Below are 26,583 nucleotides of genomic sequence, written 5' to 3' on the forward strand. Positions count from 1 at the left end.
TTTGGCCCCTCTATTTTGCTACTAATACATATGTAAGTACAAACATACAAACAAACACACACACATACAATCTAAGCGCTGTCATTGCTGCCCTTCTATGATAAGAGCTCCATAGTCCCCCAGCGTCAGTGGTTTCATCAAAGCTTCTGAAACCTGCTTGTTACATTTATCGCAACATATGCATGCATGTACAGACATAGACGCAAGTACATACATATATATTCCATAAGAACACTGCGTGTGGAGTTTGCGCCGACTCTCTATTGCTCCCTAATTCTTGATGTGTTCTCTGCATTCTCAATGGCCCTTCCTCACAGCGCTGCTCAATGCCATTTGCAGCGAGAAAATAAAAAAAAACACAGTGGTTCTCTGTAAAACCGCCAAGTGCATGGAGAGCAATGGCTCCCTCCCTCGACGGCATTATCAGCGGCAGCAGGAGCAACAGCAGCAGAACAATAGGAGAAAATTAGTTTGTTTGCTTGTATGTATGAATGTTTGTTCGAAAAACTAGGAAATCATCCCGTTTCCCATACGGCTGGACGGACAAACCAACGAACGTACGGACGGACGCACAGAGGTACGAATATGTACTTGGATGGATGAATGGTTGATTCCCGTTTGAATGTGCCTCTACCCAGCGCAGCACTCCGCTGCAAGCACACATGCATGTGTTTGGGTGTGTTTGTTTGGCCCTCGCGCTTATAGGCATACAAATATATATGAATTTATGTTTAGGTAGAGTGTTCCTCGGAGTTGCCTGCTTACTTGCAATCGCACGCACGCACTCACCTTACATCATGAAGGCAGCCAGGCAGGCAGGCAGGCAGGCAACCAGCCAACAAGCCATCAACTAAGAGCGGACGCGCCTCTATGCGGCTGAACTCGATACTCAGCACATTGGCTGACTCTTGGCTGCGCTGGGCTGCAAGGCGACGCGACACACTGTTTGTTGGCTGTTTTACTGCCTTTTTGTATGCTTGTACGTGTGTATTTTGAGTGTGCGGATGAGAAGAAATGAAATTTTTGGGACTTGCACTGTCACTTGGCTGGATTCTATAAATCAGTCAGACATTTTCCCTAAAACGGTGCGGACGCTGGTTTTAAATTGTTACGGAAAACTTAGTATGTTAGTTGTTTGACGCTTTGGATACACTTTATAACATATGTACATATGTATGTTCATACAGACAACCAAACTAACATACATAAAAAGAGTGCAAGCATAAATGGTTGGTGTTTAGTGTTTTTTTAAGATACATAACCAGGTTTTTTTTTTCTATTTGAAAGTGCTTATGTGTAGATATATCTATCTATGTTTATAAGTGCATACTTATGTACATATGTATGTTGCGTTGTGTGTTAACTGTGGAATATATTCGTTTGTTTGATTATTGCTTGATGCGGTACACGCATACTAACTTATGCACTTGGCGCTTTGCTTGGCTGTCGGTCGTTCTAACTAAATATATGTACGTATGCCTGTATGTGTCTATGTACATAAATGCCTTGGCTGGCTGCCCATGTATCCATCTGCTGATCAACTATATGTACATATGTATGTATATGAACATCCATATACACATCCATCCATGCGGGCAATGCGGCAGCCGCCTTTAGGGCACGTTCGTTCGTTATATGCCTCCGTCGGACGGTCGATGGGTCGGTCGGTGAGCGTTTAATTGTGTTTGAGCATTTTTTATTTTATTTTTTGGGTTTATTTGATGTGACTTAGGGCGCACACGGTCGCCCGCAGTGTATTCTTTTCCATCATCAATGTTGCAGCCCGCTGCCTCTATTCCAAGTGGTTATAAATGTACAAGAACAACAAGCAAATTGGTACTAACACGCTCGATGAAAAATTTGGAGCTTTTGAAAATAAAAGGAAAGACGAAAGTAGAAGAGATTTGTGTTAGAAATGTGTGTGAAAAACTGCTGCAACAACAAGAACAGAGTTTATTGCAGTTCTGCGTTTAATTAAAGTTCACAAAAAATGTATACAAGTTTATGGTAATATGTATATGTATGTATGGAAGCGAAATAAATCATACTGTTTATAATTTTGTAGAGCTTAGAGCAAAGCAAACTTGGCTTTTGATTTTTAGCCTCCATTTAGCGCCGGTTTCTTACACACAAGAAATGCAGATTTTTTTCACATTACTGCAATAATATACCTAATTCTCACTTTCAGTTTTCTTTAACGGGGATCTTTCTTTACTTCAGTCAAGTATTTTTAAAGTCTATCTCTCTTGGCACGCCAGTAAACGTTTACATGTTTTTCTGTATTTTTTTAATATACACTTTTTTAATATGATTTTATTTTATAATACATACATACATATATTTAAGGAGAATGTTCATACAATTTTTAGCGATACGTGAAATATGTATTTGTGAAAAACTTCGTCTAAAATTTGACAGGGATCACACGATAAAAATAAAATTAAATCAATTCATAAAAGCAAAACTGACTCACAGAATTTACTACTTTTTTATCTAATTTGGAAATATGTTTTCTCCTTCAAAACTTTTTGTTCTAACACGAACTTTTTTGACTGCATTTTTTTTCATGTTACTTAATTTTGTAGTACGATTTGGAGGATTTCATATTTCCAAAACTCGAAAAAATAGAGAATGAGAAAATATTCTTCTGGAAAGTCTGAAAACATTTTGTTGGAAACAGTTTTACCATCACATTTTCTTTCGAAATTTAGCTTTGTACAAGGTAGGTAGATTACTCACCAAACGCCTAATAGCATTGAAACACGTCTACTGCATCAATAAATTGATTTTAGTATTTATAGAAACCCAGGAGCTTGAAGAAATTCCCAACTTAGCAGCTTTAGTTTTTATAAGATTTTGGAACTATTTTAAATTAATAAAACAATTTTTTCTTAGTGGAAATCAAATTTGGTCTATAAAATCATATCAATTTGAATAAAACAAAAAGCTTTACCTAAAATTCCTATTAAGTTGTTCTTCCTTAAGGAAATAACGGTTGTGCTCTAGGGCGTAAACTTTAAATCATAATATAATTTATAATTTATATTTTTTATTTTGTTATTTTAGCATTATTGTGTGCGTATAGACATACATACATACATACATATGTACATATTTAAAGATATAAAAAAATGCTGTGGCTATTATATGAAAACGGGCATACGAGTATGCATGTTTGTATGTATGTATGTATTTAAATAATTTCGTGCTCGTAGAAAAAGCACAGTTTAAGAACCGTCAAAAAACTTCAGACAATAATAACAATAAAAAAAAACTATAAAAATATGCAGGCAGGGGCCATTGCAACAGCAGCCATAGCAGCAAGAGTGACGACCGAGGCAACAATAAAAATAAAATTACTAATACAAAATGAAAACAAAAACACTACGAAGAACAAGAAAAGCATAAATAAAAAAGTAAAAGAAGAAAACCCCATAAAAATAGTGAGCAACTAAAAAAGCAGCAGAACCACAAACATACGTGCATACATACATACATATATGTATAATGTCCGTAGGCAATTATGTATGTGAAGTTTAACGAAGAGGCAGACGTGGTGAGCAGCATACGCCGAGCAGAACAGTAATAAACAGAAGTTGTTGTGGCATAGAGGCACCCGTGCAGCCGTGTGCAGCGCAGCAAAACCACCTCACCCCACTGCCACCACCACCTTCACCACTACATCTACCGTTTGGACGATGAGTAGAAGAAGGTAGAGTGTTGGTAGCAGCGCGGTGGGGTGGTATGCGGTGTGCGGTTTCTATTTTGTTAAGCGTTCAATGCACTCCACTCCACGAACAACAGCGACGACGACGACGACGACGACGACGGCGACGACGAACCCTGCTGCCTTGCCGCGCTATGATCGGCCGCATGGTCGCCAGCACGAAAGCATTCGGTCGGTCGGTCGGCTTGACGGTCGCGACCGTTCGGTCGGCCAAAGTCATAGGCCGATTAGGGTGGTGGCGGCAACGGCAACGGCAACGGCAACGACAACGACAACGACAACGGCAGTGGCAGCGTGGCGCAGCCCGGTCCGAGACAAGAGCGCAGACACATTTGATTTGTTATTCTTCATTATTAGTATGTATGTCGGTGTGGTTAGTGCGACGGATGTGTTGTTGCTGTTATTATTGTGTTTGTTGTTGCATTTAGATTATTATTATTAGTGAAATTATTTTTACGCGCGTTATTTTTTTTGTTATGTGGCATCATGCGCTTAGTAAGCGGCGGCTGACATGCAGTCACACCATTCTACATACATACATACATATGTGCATGCATACAACACGCATGGGAACATGTGTGCGCACACACATCCACCGCATAGCAAATGTCAACACCGTATGCGCTTAATTACTACAACTTGGGCAACAAAAATAACAACAGCGCGGCAATAAATTAGTAAACAAATGCAGGAAGTTAGCTGGCGTGCTGACATGCTGCCGAAGTCAAAGTGTCTGCGAGCGTTGAATTAAAGTATTTTTGAATACGGCGGCGAATTATTGAATTAACCAGCTGACAGTGCCCAAAAGTCGTTTGTCCGTCGGCAAATTAACTGTAAATTCAATGTTCGTACTAAGTGCGCTCTGTTGGCAATTTTCGTTTGATGCGTTGGGGTTTATGCTTTAATCGCCTTGAGGTATGCAATGCGATTGCTTAAAGCACTAAATTAAGAGCAATTGGAAAAGAGAATAAATTGACTATGTTTAAAAACCTTTTTCTGGAAAAGATGATGTTTAAGTAGAGCCATTTTAATTACTTCTTTGATGTGTAAATTAGAAATTATTATGTATGTATGAAAATTCGCGCAGCTCAACCACAGTTCCTTTTAAATGGTTTATGTCAAGTTTTAAGCTAGTTTTAGCTCTAATATTTAAAATATTGTTTTAAAAATATTTATTCTGCTTTCCGTGATAAATATCAAGCAATCTTTATTTTTGAAGAGATGTGAGTCTTTAATGAAGCTTTTAAAAATGTACACAAATAAATTTTTAGTTCAATTTATTTCACAAAACTTTCACACAGCTATTGCAACGGTTCTTGTGCCGCTACTGTAATAATAATTTTTATATTGCCATAATGTGTAGAATAAAAATAACGAATTTATTAAAAAGTTCACACTTCTATAGGGGGTCGCATACAAAATAAATGATTGAAACCACTGGGAAGAAGTCTACTGTATTAAAAATAACAAATAAAAACCATTAAATTACAAATGTTAAAAGCATAAAATCGTAAAAGAACAAAAATACCACTAAAATCCAATAAATATGTTAATAAAAGCCGAGTGCAAAAGCACTTAACGACTTCCGCTTCCGTCGGCTTTTTTAACAGTGGCTACAAATAGTGGCCGCACTTATAGTATGTAGTGAAGAGCTAGTCATACTTACATGTGTATGTAGCTAGTATGTTTGTATGTACAAATGGATGCATGTTAGCCTGCTTGCCCCGGCCGCATAATTTATGCATCTTGATTCCATGTGTGCAGAACGTCGCCAGCGACAATAACAGCAGCAACAACAACGTAAACTAGCAGCAACAAATTTAAATGTTAAAAATAAGTGCACAACCATTTCAAATTAATTCAATGTTTGAAATTAAGGAGCAAAATAAAACTTAATAATAATTTACTTGTTAGAAAAATATTAAGTGGTGCACAAATAGCGTGACAATGCGGTAAAATAAATATACGTATGTGCAATAATTACAAATTTTATGCACGAACTGATGGCAGCTTAAAAATAAAATTAAAATAAAGTGTAATATGAATACATAACGAAAAACGTACGAAAATCGACAATCGCAGCCATAACGTCAAGTGCATAGCTAAAAAAAAAAACAACAAAAACACTTAACTAATTTATTCAACATTCAACGTAAAAAACGTTCCCACACATAGAAACCGCAAATGTTTAGAAATTTGCAAAAATTCACGAAAAAGTTTTTAATCAAAAAATAACATTATGTGTATATGTAGGTATTTATTTTCATAACAAACTTTTAGTGTTTCAGACACTGGCAAGGGAAATTGATTTACTGCCGATAACCTTAAGAAATGCACGAAAAATTATTAAAAATTAAAACAAAATACAAAGGATCTAGTAAAAAATAAATAAATCAAAAAGTTCAACAAAATGTCAATAAAGGAGAACCTGAAGCCCAATATAATCTGGCAAGGTAAAAATTACTTTCAAATTATTTTTTTGTAAAACTTTGTATTTCTGGTATAGGAATGTAATGTGGTAAAGTCTGCTATATTCAATTATAGCAAGTCTGCAACGTTTGTTATCACCTTAACATGTAATGACTTAAAAAAATTAGTTTTTAAGTTTTTTTTTTAACTGCAAGAAATCGAATTTATAAAAAAAAAATATTTAGAAAGAAGAAGCTGTTAATATTGCAAATGTAAGTTAAAAATTTAATTTCGCAAGTGTCGAATAACATAAAATTTATGTTTTGTAGATTTTATTACAGTTTGTTTGCAAATTTTGAATACCGGTCGTTCTAGATGCCAAAAAAAGGAGAAATCCGAGAGTGGTCCCAAGACAAGAAAAAGGCTATACCACATTATCCGAACCATACACATACATGTATGTATGTACATATGTACATACATACTTTAGATTTTTTACAACAACTTTAGAATTTTTACAATAAGTTTTTATTTGTGAATATAATATATTATGTAGGGAAAATTTTCCAATACGGAATCAGGCTTTGGAAAAAATAAAAATCAGGTGGTGTAGGGCGGGTCCCCCTGATTCTAAATCCGAAAACCCCATCCTCCGGAGGCTTATAGTTTTTAAGTAATTTGCATTTAAAGTTGCAAAAAATTTCAAATTCAACCTCACTTTTTGCTTTGTAGACCAATTGAACTGAAATGTCGATGCTGCCACAAATAACAAAAAATGACCACAAAAAAAAACAGAAAAAAAAAACACTGAAGACAGGCAATAATAAAAACGCACATAATACGGTTTTTTTCATTATATGTATATCGATTTATTGATTTAAAAAAAAGATCCACAGTCTAAAAAGTGATTATTTTTTAAAAACTTGAATGATTTATCGAAGTATAGATTTTAATGAAAAAGCGCCGTAGGCGAAAATTTTTAATAAAAAATCGGGTGATTTTTTGTTAAAAAATGTTCATTATTTGTCGAACTACATATCGTCTTTTATGAAAAAAGCGCCGCAGGCGAAAATTTGTAATAAAAAGTCGCACGATATTAGTACTGGCGATGAAAACACCAAGTGGAGAAGGACTTGGCTTCACTGGCGTGCTATGTTCAACTCAGCGAAAAGGGCTTAGGTGGTTACAGCGCCAAATAAGAAGAAGAATGCCGGCAACCCCAAGAAAAGTCCTCTACTTTTTCAAAATTACTGTCAACTGTCAACAGTGTGTGAATGTGCCAAGTGTTTTTTCGATGACAGTGGATTTTTCATCAGTCCATTCGCTTTGCTTCCATACTCAACTTAGATTGTTGTGCCCGATGGATCTCGATATGCTTGGCTTAAAAGGACATTTTCTGTTAGATTTTTTCTCAAAAGCATTGTATGCCACACATATGTATGTATGTACATATTTACATTTGTATTTATTTACATACATATAAAAAAGGTTTCTCGTTTTGTGCTGAGTAGGAAATAAATCTGTATGACGGCCCTATTTCTTCAAATCGCCTTGCTCTACAACCCGCTTCTTAATAATCCAACTACACATGTATGTATATACATATGTACAGCCATCGCGAACACACAGAGAAATTTACTTTTTTCGCTAGATTTTACGGAATCAAACCAACAAAGATGGAAGCGTGCAGTTAACAAAAAGGCACAGAAAACATACATACCTTGCAGTAAATCGCGCTAGTTCAGAACTAGCGCAGAACAAGCACTCGTTTTTTCGATGCATTTTATTAAATTTTTATTTATTTAATTTATATTAACGGCTCTATTCTGTATCACTGACAAATTCTTGTCACAGTTTTTATTACGGAAAAATATATGAAAAAATTTAAACTTGGCAGTAAAAAAAATTCTGTCACCGATACAGAATTGGGCTATAAATTTGATAATTTTGTCTTAAAATTTTAAGCGGAACTCAACAATTTAAATTTATTAAATGTGAAATTCACAATCCCAGGGTAGAGTATTTCTGCAAGGCAATTTCAAATTTTTATACCCGAGCGCACTTGTGGAAAATTGACAATGCACTTTAGCCGAAAAATAAGAATTTTATAAATTTTCGGAAAATGAGGGATAGCCACGCCCACTTATGATTGGATGAAAATTAAATTACAGCTCTCCAAAAATCATTAAACTTAAAAAAAAAATTTATTATCCTGTAGACCTATTTTAAAAACATACATAAAATTGTTGTTGAATGAAGGTGGCACGAAAAAAAGTAAAAAGGTGCTAGGGGTCGGGAAAAAAATTTTTTTTTTTCGAAATTATATTGCAGAAATATTTAAGACTCAGGGGCATTCGGCGAACTTTTTTTAAGGTGATACGGTCTAATGTGCATGCAAACATTTAAACAACTGGGTGAGTGTATGTTTGTATGGAATTCATTGGGCATAGAGCAAATTATTTAGAGAGGCATTTATATACCTACACACAGCGTAAAACGTACATCGTTTTTATAAGTAAGCTTATACGGTGTTTACATGAGGCGATTTTACAGACAAATTTAGAAACGATTAGTTGGATAAAAAATTGGCTGCCACCCAACTTTATTGGAACTGATTAGTTGAAAGGCTGTTCACACCAGGCGATTGTTGCTTTCAACTAAAAATTGCCTGTAAAATCGCCTCATGTAAACACCGTATTAGGCCACAGTAATAGTTGTTATTCTAATATCACACACAGATGTTTGTATACTTGAACACCCACAAAAATCGGACAATATTTAATCATACCGCGACTGCCTGTATCGTGCACAATCGTCGATCATTTGCGCAATGCGTTTGACTTTAATTGAAGCAGAACCGTTTTAAATATGTAGGTACATACATACATATGTACATCCTTACGTATGAACCTGGCAGCAAACATCCTGAGCTCACATACATCGGCTTTTGTCAGTTAAATATTTTGCGCCGCATTAGAAGTTGATGCTTGGGGATTTTTATACCACATACGTATGTATATTTGTACATTAGGGTGATCCAAAAATGCATGTGAAGAAGTAAAGTCGAAATTTTATGCTCGAAAATAATATATTGAAAAAAATATACCCCGATTTTTTATTTTTAAATCAAAATCATATTTACAGGTCCCTCAAAGCGCTCAAAGTTTTCCATGTACTTATGGAAAAAACCGCTATTCGTAGAAATGGTATAGAATTCTTGAAAATCTATATTTTTCTACAGGAAAAAACTCAGTTTCTCTTCTGGAAATTCCCAATGATAATATCCAATTATTTATTTAACCGTTTTTTCATGGTAACTACAATTTGTAGGCCCACCACAAAACCACCAAAAAAATGCCAGAAAATGCAATGGGGGGACCAATAAAAAATCTTTAATATTAAAAAATTTTTAAACAAACAATTGGGTATTGTTATTGGAAGTCTTCTGAAGCGAACCAGAGTTTTCCGATCGAAAAATATTGATTTTCAAGAATTCTATACCATTTCTACGAAAAGTTGTTTTTTCCCATATAAATGGAAAACTTTGATCGCTTTGAGCGACCTCTAAATACTTTTTGATTTCCAGTTAAAAACTGGGGTATATTTTTTCGATATAAAACAATTCAAGGGAGTGAAAGCATTAAAATTTATGTAGATATTGATAAACCACACCAAACTTTTACAAAGTTAGTTAACAAATAAAGAATAAAAAATATTTATGTAATATTTATGTACATACATGCAGTGGTCGAAAACATTTTACTCGCACCAATAATTTTTTTTATTTTTTGTAGAAATATAGTTGATTCTTTAACAAAAATCGTATAAATCCAAGTATGAAACTTTGTGCAATATTTTAGAAAAATGCAACAAACTTTCGTAAAAATGTTGAGCGTTTTAATTGGATTTTCTAGAAATATTTTGAGTATGCAGTTTTGTAGCCCACTCAATTCTAAAATAATAACGTACTAGTTTCAAATGGCTAAAAATTTTCGTTTTAAGATTTTTTCCGAAGTTGTTGCGGTTTTTTTTCCATATAAAAATAAATTATTTTTATTCGCTATATGAAAGCAAACGCAACAAAGAAAATTCTGAAAAATCAACGGTAATTTTTAGCAATTTGAAACTTTATTATACTAGAATTATTATACTAGAATTGAAATTCCCCGATTCGCCACGCAAACTGGAACTCCCCGCAAATCGGGGGATTCCCCACGAGTTGGCTTCGCTGATTGGTTGTTTCACGTCAGCGTTTATCGACCGATGTCCAACAACAAGCGTGGGTGCTTTGAATTACTTCTTATCACTTTTGTTGCTGTTGATCCACAACAAATCAACACTGGTACTAAAGTTACACTTACTTCCAACTACTCACGTTGGATAATGCAAACCCAAAACCTCATCACACATCGCCTGCCTTGCATTTTGGTCCTTTTTTGTTTGATGCTCAAAAGGACCCTCTTCTCTTAGCATCCGTTTATATACATATGTACATATGTGTGTGTGCTTACAAACATACATATGTGCATACATTTTTGGTTTATTCTCAAAAGGACCCTCTTCGCCTTTTATCCTTTTTTATGTATATGTCCATATGTACATATGTATATGTATGTATGTACGTGTATGTGCTTTCAAACATATGAACATACCATTTTATTTTTCCTTTTTACACTTCGCGTTTATCTGTCGTCCTTTCAGTGCACCTACCACTGCTTGCAGCTGCCTCTGCCACTTGATTACATAAATATGTTCACGTCATCATCGCCTTCTATGTTAACATTTCACTCTTTACTGCGACTTCAACGACGCCTTTTTATTCCCACGACAGTTGGGTCTACATAACTGTAACGACCCAGATTTACATACATATGTACGTATATCCTGCCATGGTCTCTCACTCCAACATCATTCCCAAAAACTCCTAGGGGCAGGCCCGTCTAGAGATGAGAAGGGCGGAATCCCCCCGGGCCCGGTATTTTTTAGGGGCCTGAAATATCACCACGATCGCGCGATATGTCATGAGAAATGTCAAATTTTTACTTTAATCCGTAAAAATTTCCTCTTTTCTATCAATTGGCATAGACCCTGTGTGAACACATATTTTTCGATATTTCCGCTAGAAACTGCTCCTTCGTGATAGGCTTTAATCACAAATATATTTAATTGTGCTAACCTAAAAAAAACCTATACGGAAAACTCTCAATTGATCACATGCTTTTTCGACGGTCCTTCCTTGGGGGAACTTGTATGCCGTAACAACAAAACCCGTCTTTCTATTAGTTATATTTTTTACGACATAGGGGTATAACATAGGTACCTTGCAAAAAAATGCTGCTAATCCGGGATGACTCCGGGAGCAATCGCAAAGGAACATGGGACTAATACCACTTTTGATCTCTTTATATGGAATGAACTATTCGCTTTTGTTCGAGCATGTTCTATGAAGAGACTAATTGTTCCCCTTTATACCTTAACGCGTGTAAAGTAACTAGTCACTTTTAAAAAACCGGGATTCTCGGTTTTGTTAGGCAACACATGAAATTTTATTGACTAGAGAGTAATCTCGGAATACTCTCTTCAGAGATTAGTCGCACAGTTTTTTTAGCGTATTTATAAATACAATAAATATAAATAATAAAGACCCTTCAAACCAAAGTCCCTGAAATCTTTAGGAGTATCTCATTTCTGTAACGATTTTTTACGAATCTTCAAGTTTTTATCTAGTCCATAATTTTTAGTTTGTACATCTTATTTACTGAGATCTAATATCATTCCTGTATTAATATTACCTCTAAATCTGTTTAGTTACATACATGCATATATTGCTGTTGTACTTCAAAAGACAGTCTTATTGTACTAATTTTAAATAAAGAATAAATGTGAAATATATGAATATATGAAAATTATATCAAGGGGTCGACACAAACTCGTAAAGAAATTCCTGTACGAAAAACAAAGAAAACTCTGAAAAAAATTCGGATGACATCTTTACGAATTTTTTAAAATTTCTTTACAATTCAGAATACTCTGAAAAAATGGTTTGCAGGGAAAATAATTTGCAAAGTATGTATGTGTTAAATTATCGATTTCCTATACAAAGCGTAGCGCGCGGCATCTGTTGGCCGTAAACTCGCGCCATCTGCCGCAAAAGGCTAGCAAGCGCGCAATCAGCTGTTTGTAAACATTCGTGTTGCCAAACCGATTTGCATTTTGATCCCTAACTGCTCGCGCCAGCGCGTTTTAATCCCAAAACAAAGAAAGCGTCGCAAAGAGAAATGTCAAAAGAACGAAAATTTGTGGATACTGCAATGCCAAATTTTGTTTACCTTTTCTGTCATTTTAGAGCGTTGGCTTGGGGGAAAAGTGAAAAAAAAGTGAAAATTTATTTGTTGAAAAGCATGGTTCAAAAGCGCCTGTCCTCAGTTTACTAAAGCCAAATTGTTAATGAAAAAGTAATAAAAGTCAATTAGAATCTGCCGCTATAAAAAGTATGGTTTAATAGGTGCTTGCATTCTAATCCACCATGAGTGATAGGTTTGTGAGTGCTAAGTGAACGGGCGTGTCTTTCAGTAGCATAATCTTGCGCATTTAAACAAATCAATCTAAATTATCTCTTGTTTTTCTTTCCAGTGGTGTCGTGATATCATTGAGCAGTACGGATTCTAGCACTGGATCTAGCGAAGATGCTTCTGAACCGGGTTCTCCGTTCAGTCAACACTCAACAATAGGCGACGAACAGCAAAGCAATTCGCCCGCCAAGGCCATTAATAGCGTATCTGCAAGTCAAAGAAACATGCCACCACAAACAACAATATTGGCCGCGGCGAATAACAACGCCAACAACGGACAAGCGACAAATGGAGGTTCCAGTGCTTCTACTAGTGGCACAAATGTTCATGCACTCACTGTCACAGGAACAAATAGCAATAACAGCAACAACACTGCCAAATTAAAACAAATACAACAGCAACAAAATAAAAGTAATAACACTGCCAACGGACGCAATGTCCTACCTACTCTTCAATGGCCCTGGAATAATGCGTCAAATAATAGTACAATTCTACCAACCAACTTATCGGGGTCTACACAGTCTAATAAGAAACGCAGTGCTGTTAGCGTGACGTCTTCTGATAATAGCTCGGGCAAAAAAGCACGGAACACAGCTACTGATAGCGCGGCAAGTGGTTCCAACGCCGGTGCAGCCTCCAGTGCAAATGGAGTTAGCGCTGCAAAAAGACTGAAAGCGGCTGCACTGGAAGAATCACAGACGAAAATTACAGGTTACTTTAAGTCACAAATGAAGTCTCAAATCCATCAAAACAATCTAGCTAAGCGCAATATGGAATCGGTGCTAATCGCGGCATGCAGTTCGTCGGGCGGGGGTATGAGCACTACTTCACTAACAATGAGTGCGCCTGCTACCACCGCTTCTCTTAATAAATATTTCAACATATTAGCGCAGCTGAAGGAGAATAATACCCTCAATAATGGCAACAGTAACTGTAACGGCAGCGGCTCTATAACTAAGCCAACGCTAGTTTCATCAGCAACATCAATAAATAGTAGCATTATTGCAGCTTCACCACCGACGTCAACAACCTTAGCCCAAACAACATCCACGTCTTCATCTGCTAAAGGCGGTGTGGTCACACTTGCACCTGCAAGTGCATTGCCGACGATGCCGGTGCCTGCTTTGAAAAAGATTGAACGCAGTAAACCCACCAAAATCGCACAAGTGGCTCCTAATTTACGAAAAACTCCCTCCGCTTCGGGAAACCATGGCAGCGGCACCGGTAAATCACCAGCAAAGAAGCACGTTGCCATTGCGCCACGCACGCCTGAAATGAAACAACAACAAATGCAACAACAAGCCGCTGCGAAGCAGGCAGCTTCAACAGGCACTGCGCAGCAGCAAGCTACCACGCAGGTGACAAATCAACCAGCAGTACTTCTAACTGCCATACGTCTACCTACGACAAGTACACCTACGGCAGCGACGTCCACACAACTGAAACAAGCAGTAAGTCCTCCGAAATTGGCCCCTGTCGCAACAGCCACTGCCACCACAACAACAGCTGCGCCCGCCACAGCCCAGGCGCTCTATCAACTGCCTGCAGTGCAATTACCGAATCTAGTCCAATTGCCTCAGCTATTAACTGCCACAAACGGTGCAAATATAATGCAGCTAAACAACTTGGCCACAGCAGCTAAAAATGCCAACCCAGCAGCGTCTGCGGCTGCGACATCAGCACAAGCGGCGCAGGCAGCAGCCGCACAATACTTCCTCAATGGTACGGTCTTCAAGCTCCAGCAGTTCACCACTGCAACAACCACAACGGCAACTTCGGCGGTTGCTGCTGCAACTGCCGCCGCCACTGCAAATCCTTTCAACTTGATGACTGCCGCAGACCTTCAAGAGATACTCATTAAGCAGCAGCAGTTACAACAGCAGCAACAGCAGTTGCAATTACAACAACAACAGAAAGCAGCAGTTGTTGCTGCTGCTGCTGCGGCTACGGCACAGGCCACAAACACAAGTTTCCAAGAGATCTTCCAGCAACAAATCGCTGCAGCCATTGCCGCGAATCAACAGCAGCAACAACAACAGCAACAGCAGCAATTTCAACAATTACAACGATTGGGCGCTGCAGCTGCGCAACCGGTATTCATGGCCACCCCAGCTGGCCTGATATTAAACGCGGCCTCACTACCGGCTATGCTGGCACAAGCTGCAGCGGCATTGGCCGTAAACAACAGTCAACAACAGAAGCAAGTGCAAATACAACAACCACAGCAGTTGCCCGCACTTCAACCGATACAGCCAAGTGCGCTTCCCGCTCTAAGTTCAATATTTGCTGGTGCCGGACAGCAGCAGGCCCAAGCCGCTCATGAGCAGCATACCGACTTCCATCAACAGCAGCAACAACTTCTAGCATTTTTGCAGCAACAACACCAGCAGCAACAGCCGCAGTTTATAACAGCAACTCAACCACCACCCTTGTCCGCTGTAAATGTTACTTCGTCGCCATCGTCTACGGCAACATTAACGACACTGCCAGTTAATGCGACCACTACCGTTGCTGCAGCAAACAGCGCAAACACTGCCAAACTGGCAATCGTTAAAGCAACTACTGCCTCTTCAGTTCCACAACAATTTACAGCTCTCAATTCGCAACCGCCGCCGTTGGTGACGATTTCTCATGGAAAAACGCGCACAACGGCAATAGCGCCAGCAACTACCGCCAATGTTCCTGGCAATACACAAACCAGTAAGCCAGCTGCCCATACCAAACCGTATCAGAAGCGAATGCCAAAGGTAGCGCCAGCTCCGGTACCAGTAGCGCCCGCGCCATGCAAAACGACGCTGTCGAGTGCAAAGGCGAAAATCTCTGGTGGTTGTAAAATCATTGCTACTCCAACAACGCCGCCACCCTTGGTACCAGCGTTAAGTAGCAGCACCGGTGGTTGTGGCGCCATGACGTCATCGCCTACCACTCGCACTGCGATGACAAAGCAGTTGCAACCCGCTGCTGGATTGCCTACGCCGGCGCTCATAAGCATTGCACCTGCTCCGGCTATGAACACCACAAAAACCACTGCGCCGAGCACAACTAATGCGGCAGTGATACCGAGTGCCATGAAATTGCCAACCTTGCCGCCACTCGCTCCCAAATTAATCACGGCATCTTCAGCAGTAGCAACAACAGCAGTCTCATTCACTCCTCCAACAACGAAAACAATCGTCGCTAGCACAACCGTTACTTCAACCACCACCATACCTTCAACCCCTGATCTCTTCGACATGGTTAAAAATTCGAATGGCACAGTCTCAATCTCTGTGCCCGTTACAGGCAGCAACAGCAAAAACATCAGTAGCAATAATACATTGAATAAGTGCTCTTCGCTATTGCCCTCATTTTGCAACTCACCAATGTCATCATATTCATCCGCGTCCTCACCTTCCCTTTGCTCCACTTCGAATACCACATCGATCGATAGTTTCTGCCCGAAAATTAAAGAGGAGCCATTGGACGAAGCTGTCGCTTTCTCCTCTGCCAATACTTCCGATAGTGGAATTAAATTGGAAAGCTTTAAGGCCTCGTCGCATACTCAAATGCTACCAGCAGATATTAAGGTTGAACTAATGGAGGACACTACTAAAATGTATCCCTCAACAACCAGTGGCACATCGACCAGCATAGCCAACAGCATAACGCATGCAAATGAATGTTCATCGTATTCGTTTAGCTCCCACTCGAATTCCGTATCTTCGGCAGCTGATCTTTCGCTGGAAGCATCTACCCCACCGTCGCTCTCCTCCCTATCTGCCTCCTGTTCCTCTGCACCCTCACCATCGCCATCGTCACCGCGCAACTCTCCGCCGCCATTGCCGCCAACACAGCCGTGTGAATCGAATTCGGCATCCCTTGGCTCAGAATCATCAGCATCATGTGTTACCGCGGCTACAGGAAGGGATATGCTTAGTGAATTGGTGACATCTTCATGCATATCTTCCAATCTAACTTCAGATATGTCGAATTCGGCTGATGGCACAACGGCAAATGATAAATCGCTTACAGCCGGACTCGAAGATGTAGAAAAAGATGACAATGGGGATGAAGAAATAAGCGAAAAGCGCGATTTGCCTACACCAGAGTCAGGAATTGGAGGAAGTTTGACGGCTAGTGAAAGCAGCGAATCCATCGTTAGTTCTATGTAAGTTTTGCTTAGAGATTTTATCCTGTTAAAATTTGATTAATATATATTTAATTTGCTTAGCTCCAATAATAGCAGTAAAGCGGAAATTATTGCCAACATCATCAATTCGATCGACTCGAATTCGCCACCACCCACCCCGCTCTCTACCATGAGCGCAGGCAGCGCTGATAGTGCCAGTCATAGTATTGGTTGCTTGCGTTCCGCCTCCAGCGATAACAACTCTATTAACAGCAGTGTACCATCACCGGTCTCACCAGCCCCAACTTTCGGCGCTGATATAATTAGTGGCGTCTGCTCATCAGATGCAACTACAAGTTCTACCTCCAACATCGACGTGCCCATTGCTCTTAGTTTACCGAATAGCATCGATATAAGCAATTCCAACAGCTGCACGAGTAGCAGTCTCAGCAGCAGCAGCAGCGCCGGCGAACCTCAGTCAACGTCCAGCGGCAGCAACAGTAACAGCTTCACCTCTACACCTACCCTCATCGACACTAAACTCGCTGAATCTACCAGTGATTCGCTGCCTAAGTGCGCCATCTCGCCAATACTTTCTCAGCCGAAAACCATACGTTTCCCTGCTGAAACGGGCGGTTTTCGCTATGGTCCGAAAGGTGCTAAACGTCATGATGGCGTCTGTTACTGGCATAAATGCAATAAGAAGCATGATAGCTGTTCAAAATTGTTGGATCATATGCAGACACATCATGTCAATACACAAACTGGTCCTTTCTCATGCCTATGGGTCGGTTGTAAGGTTTATAACAAGGAGTCGTGTTCGCGCCGCTGGTTGGAACGCCATGTGCTATCGCATGGCGGTTCGAAGCAATTTAAGTGCATTGTCGAAGGTTGTGGGCTGCGTTTTGGATCGCAGGTAAATGTGGTTGACTAAGCATTTAAATGAGCAAAAACTAATAATCACATTTTGGATTCATTTGTAGCTGGCTCTGCAAAAACACGTAAATAATCACTTTACGGCCACTGAAAATAAGGAGAGCTCAAACAAGCGTACCTCAGATCCGCCAGTGCCCAAGCAGCTGCGGAAGAATGGAAAAAAATTGCGCTATCGGCGTCAACCGTTTTCAGGTAAGTACAGATAATTTTGTACTAAAAATCTGTAGTTAACTGCCGATTGTGATTTTACTACGCAATGTGAATTTGGCCCTTTCATACAAATATAGAAATACTATTTCTATATGTCTTTATTAACTTAAAAATTAAACAAATACAAGTTGATGTTACACACAGGAAATTCTGACGTTAGCGTCGCTAGAAAAATACGTTGAATAAACTTAATAAACACTTAACTACTGCGGCAAGTATTAGTTGTTGTTGTAATAGCATACAAATCCCCAAAGAGTTTTTGGGAAGCGTTGCTGAAGTGACAGTCCTTGGCCAGATATAAATCTGGGGCGCTCCGGTTACGTAGACCCGACTGTCGTGGGAACGGGCAAGTGTTAGTTGTGTATGTTGGTGATGTATCGCTGCTAACTCCTCCAGTGACGAGTAAGCCGACTTAAGCCTGTCAATGGACACCGTCACTTGTCTTGATCCAAACAATATTGTATACGTCTTGGTACAGGTACCGTTAAAGACGAGGTACGGATGTGTTTGACGCCTAATAGCATGGCTAGTTGTTTAAACAACGCACTCTCGAACTGACGCCCCTGATCTGTAGTAATGTACTTTGGCGTACCAAACCGGCTTATCCAACCGTTTAAAAGCTCTCTTGCCACTGTCTCAGCGGTCATGTCCGCTATAGGGATAACTTCCAACCATCGTGAAAAACGGTCGACACAGGTTAAGTAGTAGTGCCGCGCGAAGGGGCAAACGGGCCGACGATGTCCACATTAACATGGTCAAAACGCTTCCAAGGGACCAAACATTTCTGTAGTTCACCTTTCGTGTGACGCGCTATCTTGCAACGCTGGCATGCTGGGCAACTACGCACCCGCGCTCGTACATCACTGTTCAATCCTTTCCAGACAAAGCTCTTTGAAATAAGTTTTATTGTTGCCTTTGCACCAGGATGTGCCAAACCGTGGACCGCATTGGAAACCACCTGTTGCAAAACATCCGGAACATGTTGGCAACGTGTTACCGTTGAGTTATCGCAAATGGTTTGTATGCTCGTACCCGGAAGCTGACTTTAGACCAGGTGTAACGAAGCTGCAAGTCTATCGGCGATGGTAGCGAAAACCTTTCGATTCTTCATAGCGTTTCGGCTATAACGTTCTCAGCTCCGCTTAAGTGCCGTATATCGGACGAAAACTGGCTTATAAAATTCCATTGGCGAGTTTGCCGTGGAGATAGTTTTTCCCACTTTTGATCGAGTGCATGCGTGAGCGGCTTATGATCTGTAAATATTGCGAAATTCGTTCCTTCCAAAAATTATGAACGAAAATGCCGCACAGATTTATATATGGCAAGTAACTCACATTCATACGTGCTATACCGCTTCTCGGTTGGTGTAAACTTCTGGTAGTAGAATCCCAACGGCACACAAACATTGTTCACCCGTTGCTGTAGAACGGCACCTTCGGCGATGTCCGAAGTGTCGGTCATGAGAGCGATTGTCGCGCTCTTCATCAGGGAATCCAATAATGCAGCTGCCGCTAATTGCCTCTTAAGATTTTCGAAAGCCTTCTACTGTCCCATGCCCATGAGTCGCTGTAGTGGCGCTTCGATGGCGGCAGCATGCTTTAAAAAACGTTCGTAGAGTTGATGGTCCCTGAAAATCTCCTCAGTTCGTGGACTTCGTTCGGTTTCTTCAATGCTATGATGCCTCTTACTTATCACTACTTGCCAGTTAAACATCATTATCAACGATTTAGACATCATGCATATAACATGTGATCGATAAAGCAGTCGTTGTATCTAACCGGAGCTTCTACCTCCGATTTGTGCTAATCAGACATTGAACAACCGGCCCCAAGTCTTTCATGTCACGAAGCAAATTAGTAGGTTTCTTCTCGCCCAATTCGAGGCCTTCAAATAAGCGTTTGAGCCTTTTTTCGTTCGACTCGCCAAATTCAGCAATCAGTGTTTGCTTTAATGCGTCGTACTTGTCCCTAGCAGGCGGTGATGAAATTATGTCGGTAGCGTGAGTGAGAACTGCTGAATCAATTTCAGCTAAAATTGTGTAGTACTTCGTTTCATCGCCCGTAATCCCTGCTCGCACGAATTGCTCCTCCACCTATGCGAACCACAAGCGTGTATCTGGCTTCCAGAACGGTGGCGGGTTGATGGAGTTCCGTGCCATATGGAAAGAAGCGACAGCGTCTTCGTATCTATCTTCACCTTCGTTCACCATATTATATATTATTAGTGGGATCACCAGCTATAGAAATACTATTTCTAAATGTCTTTATTAACTTAAAAATTAAACAAATACAAGTTGATTTTACACACAAAAAATTCTGAGGTTAGCGTCGCTAGAAAAATACGTTGAATAATAGGGAATTTACATGAGGCGATTTTTCAGGCGATTTTTAGTTGAAAGCAACAATCGCCTGGTGTAAACGGCCTTTCAACTAATCGCTTTCAATGAAGTTGGTCGGCTGCCTACTTTCGTTCAACTTTTGGTTCAACTAATCGCCTGCGAAAGTTGAATCATGTAAATTGCCTATTCATGAAGTTGATTTCAGTTAGTACAAACGAATGTCAAACAGCTCTGTTCGTTTACTGCGCCGTTTTGATGTTGCCACTTAACTACTGCGGCAAGTGTTAGGGTTGGTCCCTACGCAAACAAAAAATTATAATTGAAGTATAAATAAATTTTTAAGTACTTCAAAATTAAGTAATATTAACTTTACAGCGCGAATGTTCGACTTTTTTGATGCCGGTATAATGGAAGGTCTGCAGCATCGTTTGCGTCAAATAAGCGTGCTCTCCGATGGCTGCAATATGATAACGTTCCAGGGCCAATGCATGATGCGACGCAAAACGTTGCAAGGTACCTACGAAAGTTTCATTCGTTGGACGCCGCATGAAATGTATGTAGAAACAGAGCATTCATTCATTCCAAGGTGTCCAAAAAATATAATTATTAATCCTCATAGCATTTCCGATGAGTGGGTGCCATCATGTGATGGACCTTACACCAAGACAGTTAACATAAAGCGCATGCGCCCAGCGGAGAAGATCAAGGTTGAGGGTTTACTTATGACTGCTTACAAAATGCCGTATTCAACAAATCTGTTCGACGATGACAATGATGAGGAAGAAGGGGAAGCTTCCGATGACAGCGATGAAGACGATGGAAATAGTAAGTTGTTCGAAATATAAAAATGAAATGAATGTGAGGCTTAAACACATTTACTTTTTGCTGACCTTTAGATGGCGAAGATGAAGCAGAAGTGGCTACTTTAGTAGAAACGGTGCGAAGCTCGCAACAGCAAAGTGTAATTGCGATATCCCGCACGCAAATACAGCAGCGCCGCAAACATCCGCGTAAACCGATGAAACGTGTACACATAGAAAAGCCATTAAGCGTATAAATATTGAACAAAGTAATAGATAACGCGTTACACCGGCAGAATGATCTCCAATAAAATTATGCAAAGGTGAAGGTTTATCCTCGTGTGCTAGCAGAAGTTGGCGCAAACTAAATAGGTGGTTAATTTGAAAAAAAAAACATGCACGGACAAAATCCATTTCGATGAGTCTGCGCGCCAGCTAAGCAATAACACTGCACTTCAACAAAGTTATGTATATGTACATATAAGTTTTTAGTATTTTTTGTTATAAATAAGTAGATGCAAATTGTAACGGCATTGTTCAGAGAGTTATATTTTTTAATTATTTTTTATTACCATTTTTAATGTTTTAATCTAGTAATAATATTTAGCAGTTACAAATAGACAATTGGCCTGCACTTTAAATTGGTTTTGTAACCAATAACAAAAAAAAAAAAACAATTTTATACGCGATAATCGCATAATATGAAAAAGTATATTATGAGTTCACTGCGTAATTATTAATTTCATTTAATTTAGTAAATTTTTAGTTTCAAATTAGCGTAACTATTTTAACATAAATATCTGCCTATTAATTGCAATTGCCAGCCCTTAATTGTGAACTGTAAGTGGCTTAAAGTTTTAAAGCCTGTGAAAATTGTATTAGTTCATAAATTAGGTGTTACAAGTGGTGACAAATATGCTCCACGACAACAGTAAAACAAAACTGTAATTTTTGTTAATATTCATTTTTTTGCGGTGATCGTATATCTAGTGAAGTCAAAAAAAAATCCTTTATACTAATTCAAAGCATAAACGAATATTCATTGACATCCTCCACTTACAGTCGCCATCGCGAAGCACATTATATAATACAACCTTATCATAAAACGCGCCAACCAGCCCACCCGTTAAAAAAGTTGCAAGTTGCGAAAATAATGGACAAATTAAATCTTTGTGTTTGTGTAAATATATACATGTAAGATATTTTTTTGTTAATATTTATAGTTTTAACAGATTTTTTCTACATATAAATCAGCCATTTAATTGTGCAAAATTTAATGCTAACAAACTTCATGCCAGAAGACTTTTAATTGATAAATGTATCTTAAGTATTTTGTATGGCAAGTACAAATCGCATACAGAGAAGTGTGTACATTTTAGGCTTTGAAACAAAAAGTACGCATATGTGCCGTAGTTAATAGCGTAGATTAACAAGTGTCAGCAATGCTAAGCTATTAAAATCATACATTTACTTGCACAAAACACAAAAAATAAAAAACAAAAAAAAACAGTGACTGGTAGAGAACAGAAGTATGTGTTTAAATAATAAGCATGTAGTTATTGCAATCGGTTAGTTATAATTTTTATAAAATTGTTTTCGCGTACCTACAAACGCAATTAGATATAAATTGTGTAAATACATAAAAAAGAACGAAAATAGAAGTTTCCAGCACTGCGCAGAGCAGGCGATTGGGAGCTCAAAACTTTTGTAAATCTTAAAGACTCCTGATAGCCTGTTTAATCACTATATTAAATAAATTTTTATTTGTAAAACAAAGTAAAATACGAAAACAAATGTATAATTTAAGGTTTGTAAAGTAAAAATAAAATGTGTGTGTATGCTCATAAACGTCAGCAACTCAGCAAGTAAATCATTTAGTCAAAATCACAAAGTAAAACCGAGATCATTAGATGTTAAGTTTAGTGTGTTTAGTGTGTTTAGTACGTTTTTTTTTTGTATATTTTTTATCTTTGCCACACACAGCCACATTTGAACGTACGTTTGCCAATTAACATATAGAACTTTTTTTTAAACTTAATATAGCTATGTATATGACATGCGTATTTCAGCGCCGCAACGCTTCTTTCAAGAATTAGTCGTTAGTTGAAAAATTATAAAATATTTAATTTTTAGTTTTGTTTGTAAATGTAAAATAGCAACTTTATTTTTTCTGCACACGCACACTTATTTTAGTTGTGCAAATAAAGATAAATAATTTTTTAAACAAATATTTACGCGACGCGTTAATTTCCAACTATGAATTGCCCGTTTATCACAGTTGATATTTGTCGCGGCTCATCATCAAAAATACGATGCAATTTTTTTCTAGTAATTTTCTCTTAGCCTATTTGCTACCTAGCTGCATAAACATCGTACATATATAAAATTATATAAGAAACATATGCGAGTGTGTTGTACATTTAAACATATATGTAGATACAAATGTACATACGTATATACTTGTGTATGTATGTGTGTACATAAATTTTACACTTTACACTAGAAGTAATTAAATACTATAATTTGTACATAAAATCATGCAGGTACATATAAATGCATACATATTATACACGTACATACATTATATTGCATACATACCTATAAACAAACATTTCTCCATTACTGCGAAATATATGAAAGCTAATTTTTTAATAAAAACCAAACTGCATTTTTCATTTTAACATTCTCTCTTTTAAAAACGCGCCTAAAAGTATGCTACAGTTTGTGGGCACTTCCGCCCCGACGAGATTATGTGCTGCGGAAAATGCACCAGGCGCCCAGAAGTGCCCAGCAGGTGGTTAGCAACATAATTCGCATCATGATGCAAATATTGCGCATCATAATTTTTAATTTTTTTTTTCAAAACGTGGGAAACGCACGAACGAAAGTCGAAAACTGCGAAAATTTACAAAAATCATAAAGCGCCACACTTGCAGGGCGCGCAACTTTTGCAGTACGCGCGATGTTCGCCCGGTAAAATGCGGAAATTTAGATTTTAACAAATTTTTTGAAACAATTTCCGCGTCGAATGCAATTTTTTAGTGTTTCTTTTTTTGCTGATAGATGTTCATTAAACAATACCTACCCTCATTCTAATCTAAAAGTAATCACTCATTTTTTGCGCTTATTAGTTTATAGCTTTTATTTTGTTATATATTGTACATATGCATGTATGTACATACAGTGGTGGAAAAATAGATAGGGACACGACATATTAACAAATTTTGCCTATTTTTCTTTTGTTTATTTAATATTTATTATTTTTTTATAAAAAACAAAACCCATATAAATTCATATTTCAAATTTTGTGCAAAGTTGAGAAAAATTCTGCAAAATTGTATCCAAATTTTAAAATTTTTAATCAGATTTTGCAGAATTTTTTTGAGTACGCAGTTTTATAGCCCATTAAATTTATTTGAAATGCAAGTTTGAAGTCCCTAAAAATTCGCGTTGATTTTTGATAATTTTTTTTCTGAGTGTATTACACACTTTTATCCATGCAAATAAATTGTCGATGTTTCGTGGAAAATGCATGAAATGCAATTGCCAAAAAATAACGCGATTTTTTAGCAACTTAAAACATGCACTGAAATTTAATCGGCTATAAAATAAAACTGCATACTCAAAACAATACTGCAAAATCTGTTTAAAACGTTGAAAATTTAGATGCAATTTTGCAGAATTTTTATAATTTTTGCACAAAGCCTGAAATACGAATTCATACGGTTTGTGTTATATAATGGGCTATCCTTTTATAAAAAAAAAAATAATACATATTAAATAAACAATAGAAAAATAGGCAAAATTTGTTAAAATGCAGTGGCACCATTTATTTGTCCACCACTGTATATTAACATACATACTATTGCTTACCAATTACAGACAATCGTATCGATAACGCTTGTACTCAATTGATTGATGATAATTACTGCCAAAATTTATTAATCTTCACCATATTAAACGTAGCTTATTTTATGATCGCGGCTATTTAGTTGAAATTTCCTTTGTATTTAATTATTAATTTTGAATTATTAATTATTAATTAAATAGCGGTTAATTATAAAAGTTGTAACTAACAAGAAAATATGATTATGGAATTGTAATTTTTTCGTTCAACACGTCATTCAACAAAATTTTACACGAACATATCTTCTGAGAAGATTTAAAATAATGCATTTTATGCTAAAATATGTATTTTATATTTTATTAAAAAAATATATATATATATTTCTTCCAATTCCAAATTTAAAACCAGTCACTTTTGGTTGCATCCACAACCTACATACATACATACGTAGGGCATCTAATAGCAAGCACAAATTGAAAATCTGTAAATACATAAAACAATATTAAAAGAAATTAGAGCTGCAATATGTACGCGTACAGCAGGAAAAAGTGTTAGTTATTAAGAAGAAATTAATACAAAAAAAATCATCAACACTGCCAAAATAATTAAATTGTAAGCGCCAGTGAACCTTTTTTTTTGTGAAGTAATTACATATATTTAAAACTGCAGAATTAGAATTAGAAATAAAATAAGCTCTAACTTATACACAAATATCGATGTTACAGCTAAGTACATATGTATGTATGTATGTATATATATATAATTAAATAAAGCTTAAGATAAAGGTGAAGTACTCACTCAAATCATTAAACTAGGCATACGTATGGTATGTGTATATGTAAAAAAACTTGACAAACAATTAAGGAAAACAAAATTATTTCATGAAAAAAAACTATACATATTTCATACATATGTATGTACGTACGTACATATAATCACACATGCATAAATGTTAATCAGTGAAACTCTCAAGCAAGCCAAGTTGGCTTTAATAATAATTCATGGGAAATAAAGTAATAATGACAAAAATGCGATTTCAATTATTTTTAATGGGCAATTTCGTAGGGCGTATGCGTATAATATATATGTATATTTAACTACATACATATATATACATATATTAATTTCATTTATGATTCGATTTTTCTTGTTTCTTTTGCTTGATTTTATTTTATGTTTTGATTAATTTATTTCTATAATTAAGTTGCCAAATTTCCACTTTGAAATGCCATGCCATTTGGAAACGACTTTTTGCCTATCTTTAGGTGCAATCCCATATTCCTCGGACTAAAACTAGTAAAACTGTCAAATAATAAAAATTCGCTGAGAGCGAGAGAGTAACATTGGAAAGTACGGGATCGCTTTCTAGTAAAATATGGCAACTGCTGTCAACTTCAACATAACCTCCAAATTTTGGTTGTAAATTTTTGCTTATTTTATACGTAAACACACTCCACTTAAACAAGTAACTAAATACTTTTCAACATGTATTAGCAGAGTGCACTTTTCTTTTGTTTACAATTTGATTGCCAAACACACTACAGCTGATCGTTTGACAAATTTACCAGAACTTGCCAGCAAAAAATCTTCGGATTGAAACTGATAACTTCTGACAGAGAGAGGACCTTATTTACTC

At 37.6% G+C, this 26,583-nt stretch overlaps 1 protein-coding gene across 3 annotated transcripts in view; it reads left to right on the forward strand.

The window, feature by feature from the left end:
• The window catches only part of LOC118744262 (zinc finger protein jing), a 317,881-nt gene extending 294,562 nt beyond the window's left edge, over positions 1-23,319 (forward strand). For 2 of the 3 annotated variants that reach the window (XM_036477157.1, XM_036477158.1), the window contains exons 3-8: positions 12,770-16,855; positions 16,919-17,732; positions 17,800-17,944; positions 20,676-20,853; positions 20,920-21,125; positions 21,197-23,319. In XM_036477157.1, the coding sequence (XP_036333050.1) occupies positions 12,770-16,855; positions 16,919-17,732; positions 17,800-17,944; positions 20,676-20,853; positions 20,920-21,125; positions 21,197-21,357 (5,590 nt within the window). In that variant the 3' untranslated portion in view covers positions 21,358-23,319. Of the gene's footprint in view, positions 1-12,461; positions 12,674-12,769; positions 16,856-16,918; positions 17,733-17,799; positions 17,945-20,675; positions 20,854-20,919; positions 21,126-21,196 lie in introns of those variants that run through there. The other variant, XM_036477159.1, reaches the window with a different exon arrangement.
• The last annotated feature ends 3,264 nt before the right edge of the window (positions 23,320-26,583 follow it).

This window comes from Rhagoletis pomonella, unplaced genomic scaffold (assembly GCF_013731165.1).
Source record: "Rhagoletis pomonella isolate Grant_MI unplaced genomic scaffold, Rhpom_1.0 Rhpom_scaffold_00008, whole genome shotgun sequence".
Classification (NCBI taxonomy): domain Eukaryota; kingdom Metazoa; phylum Arthropoda; class Insecta; order Diptera; family Tephritidae; genus Rhagoletis; species Rhagoletis pomonella.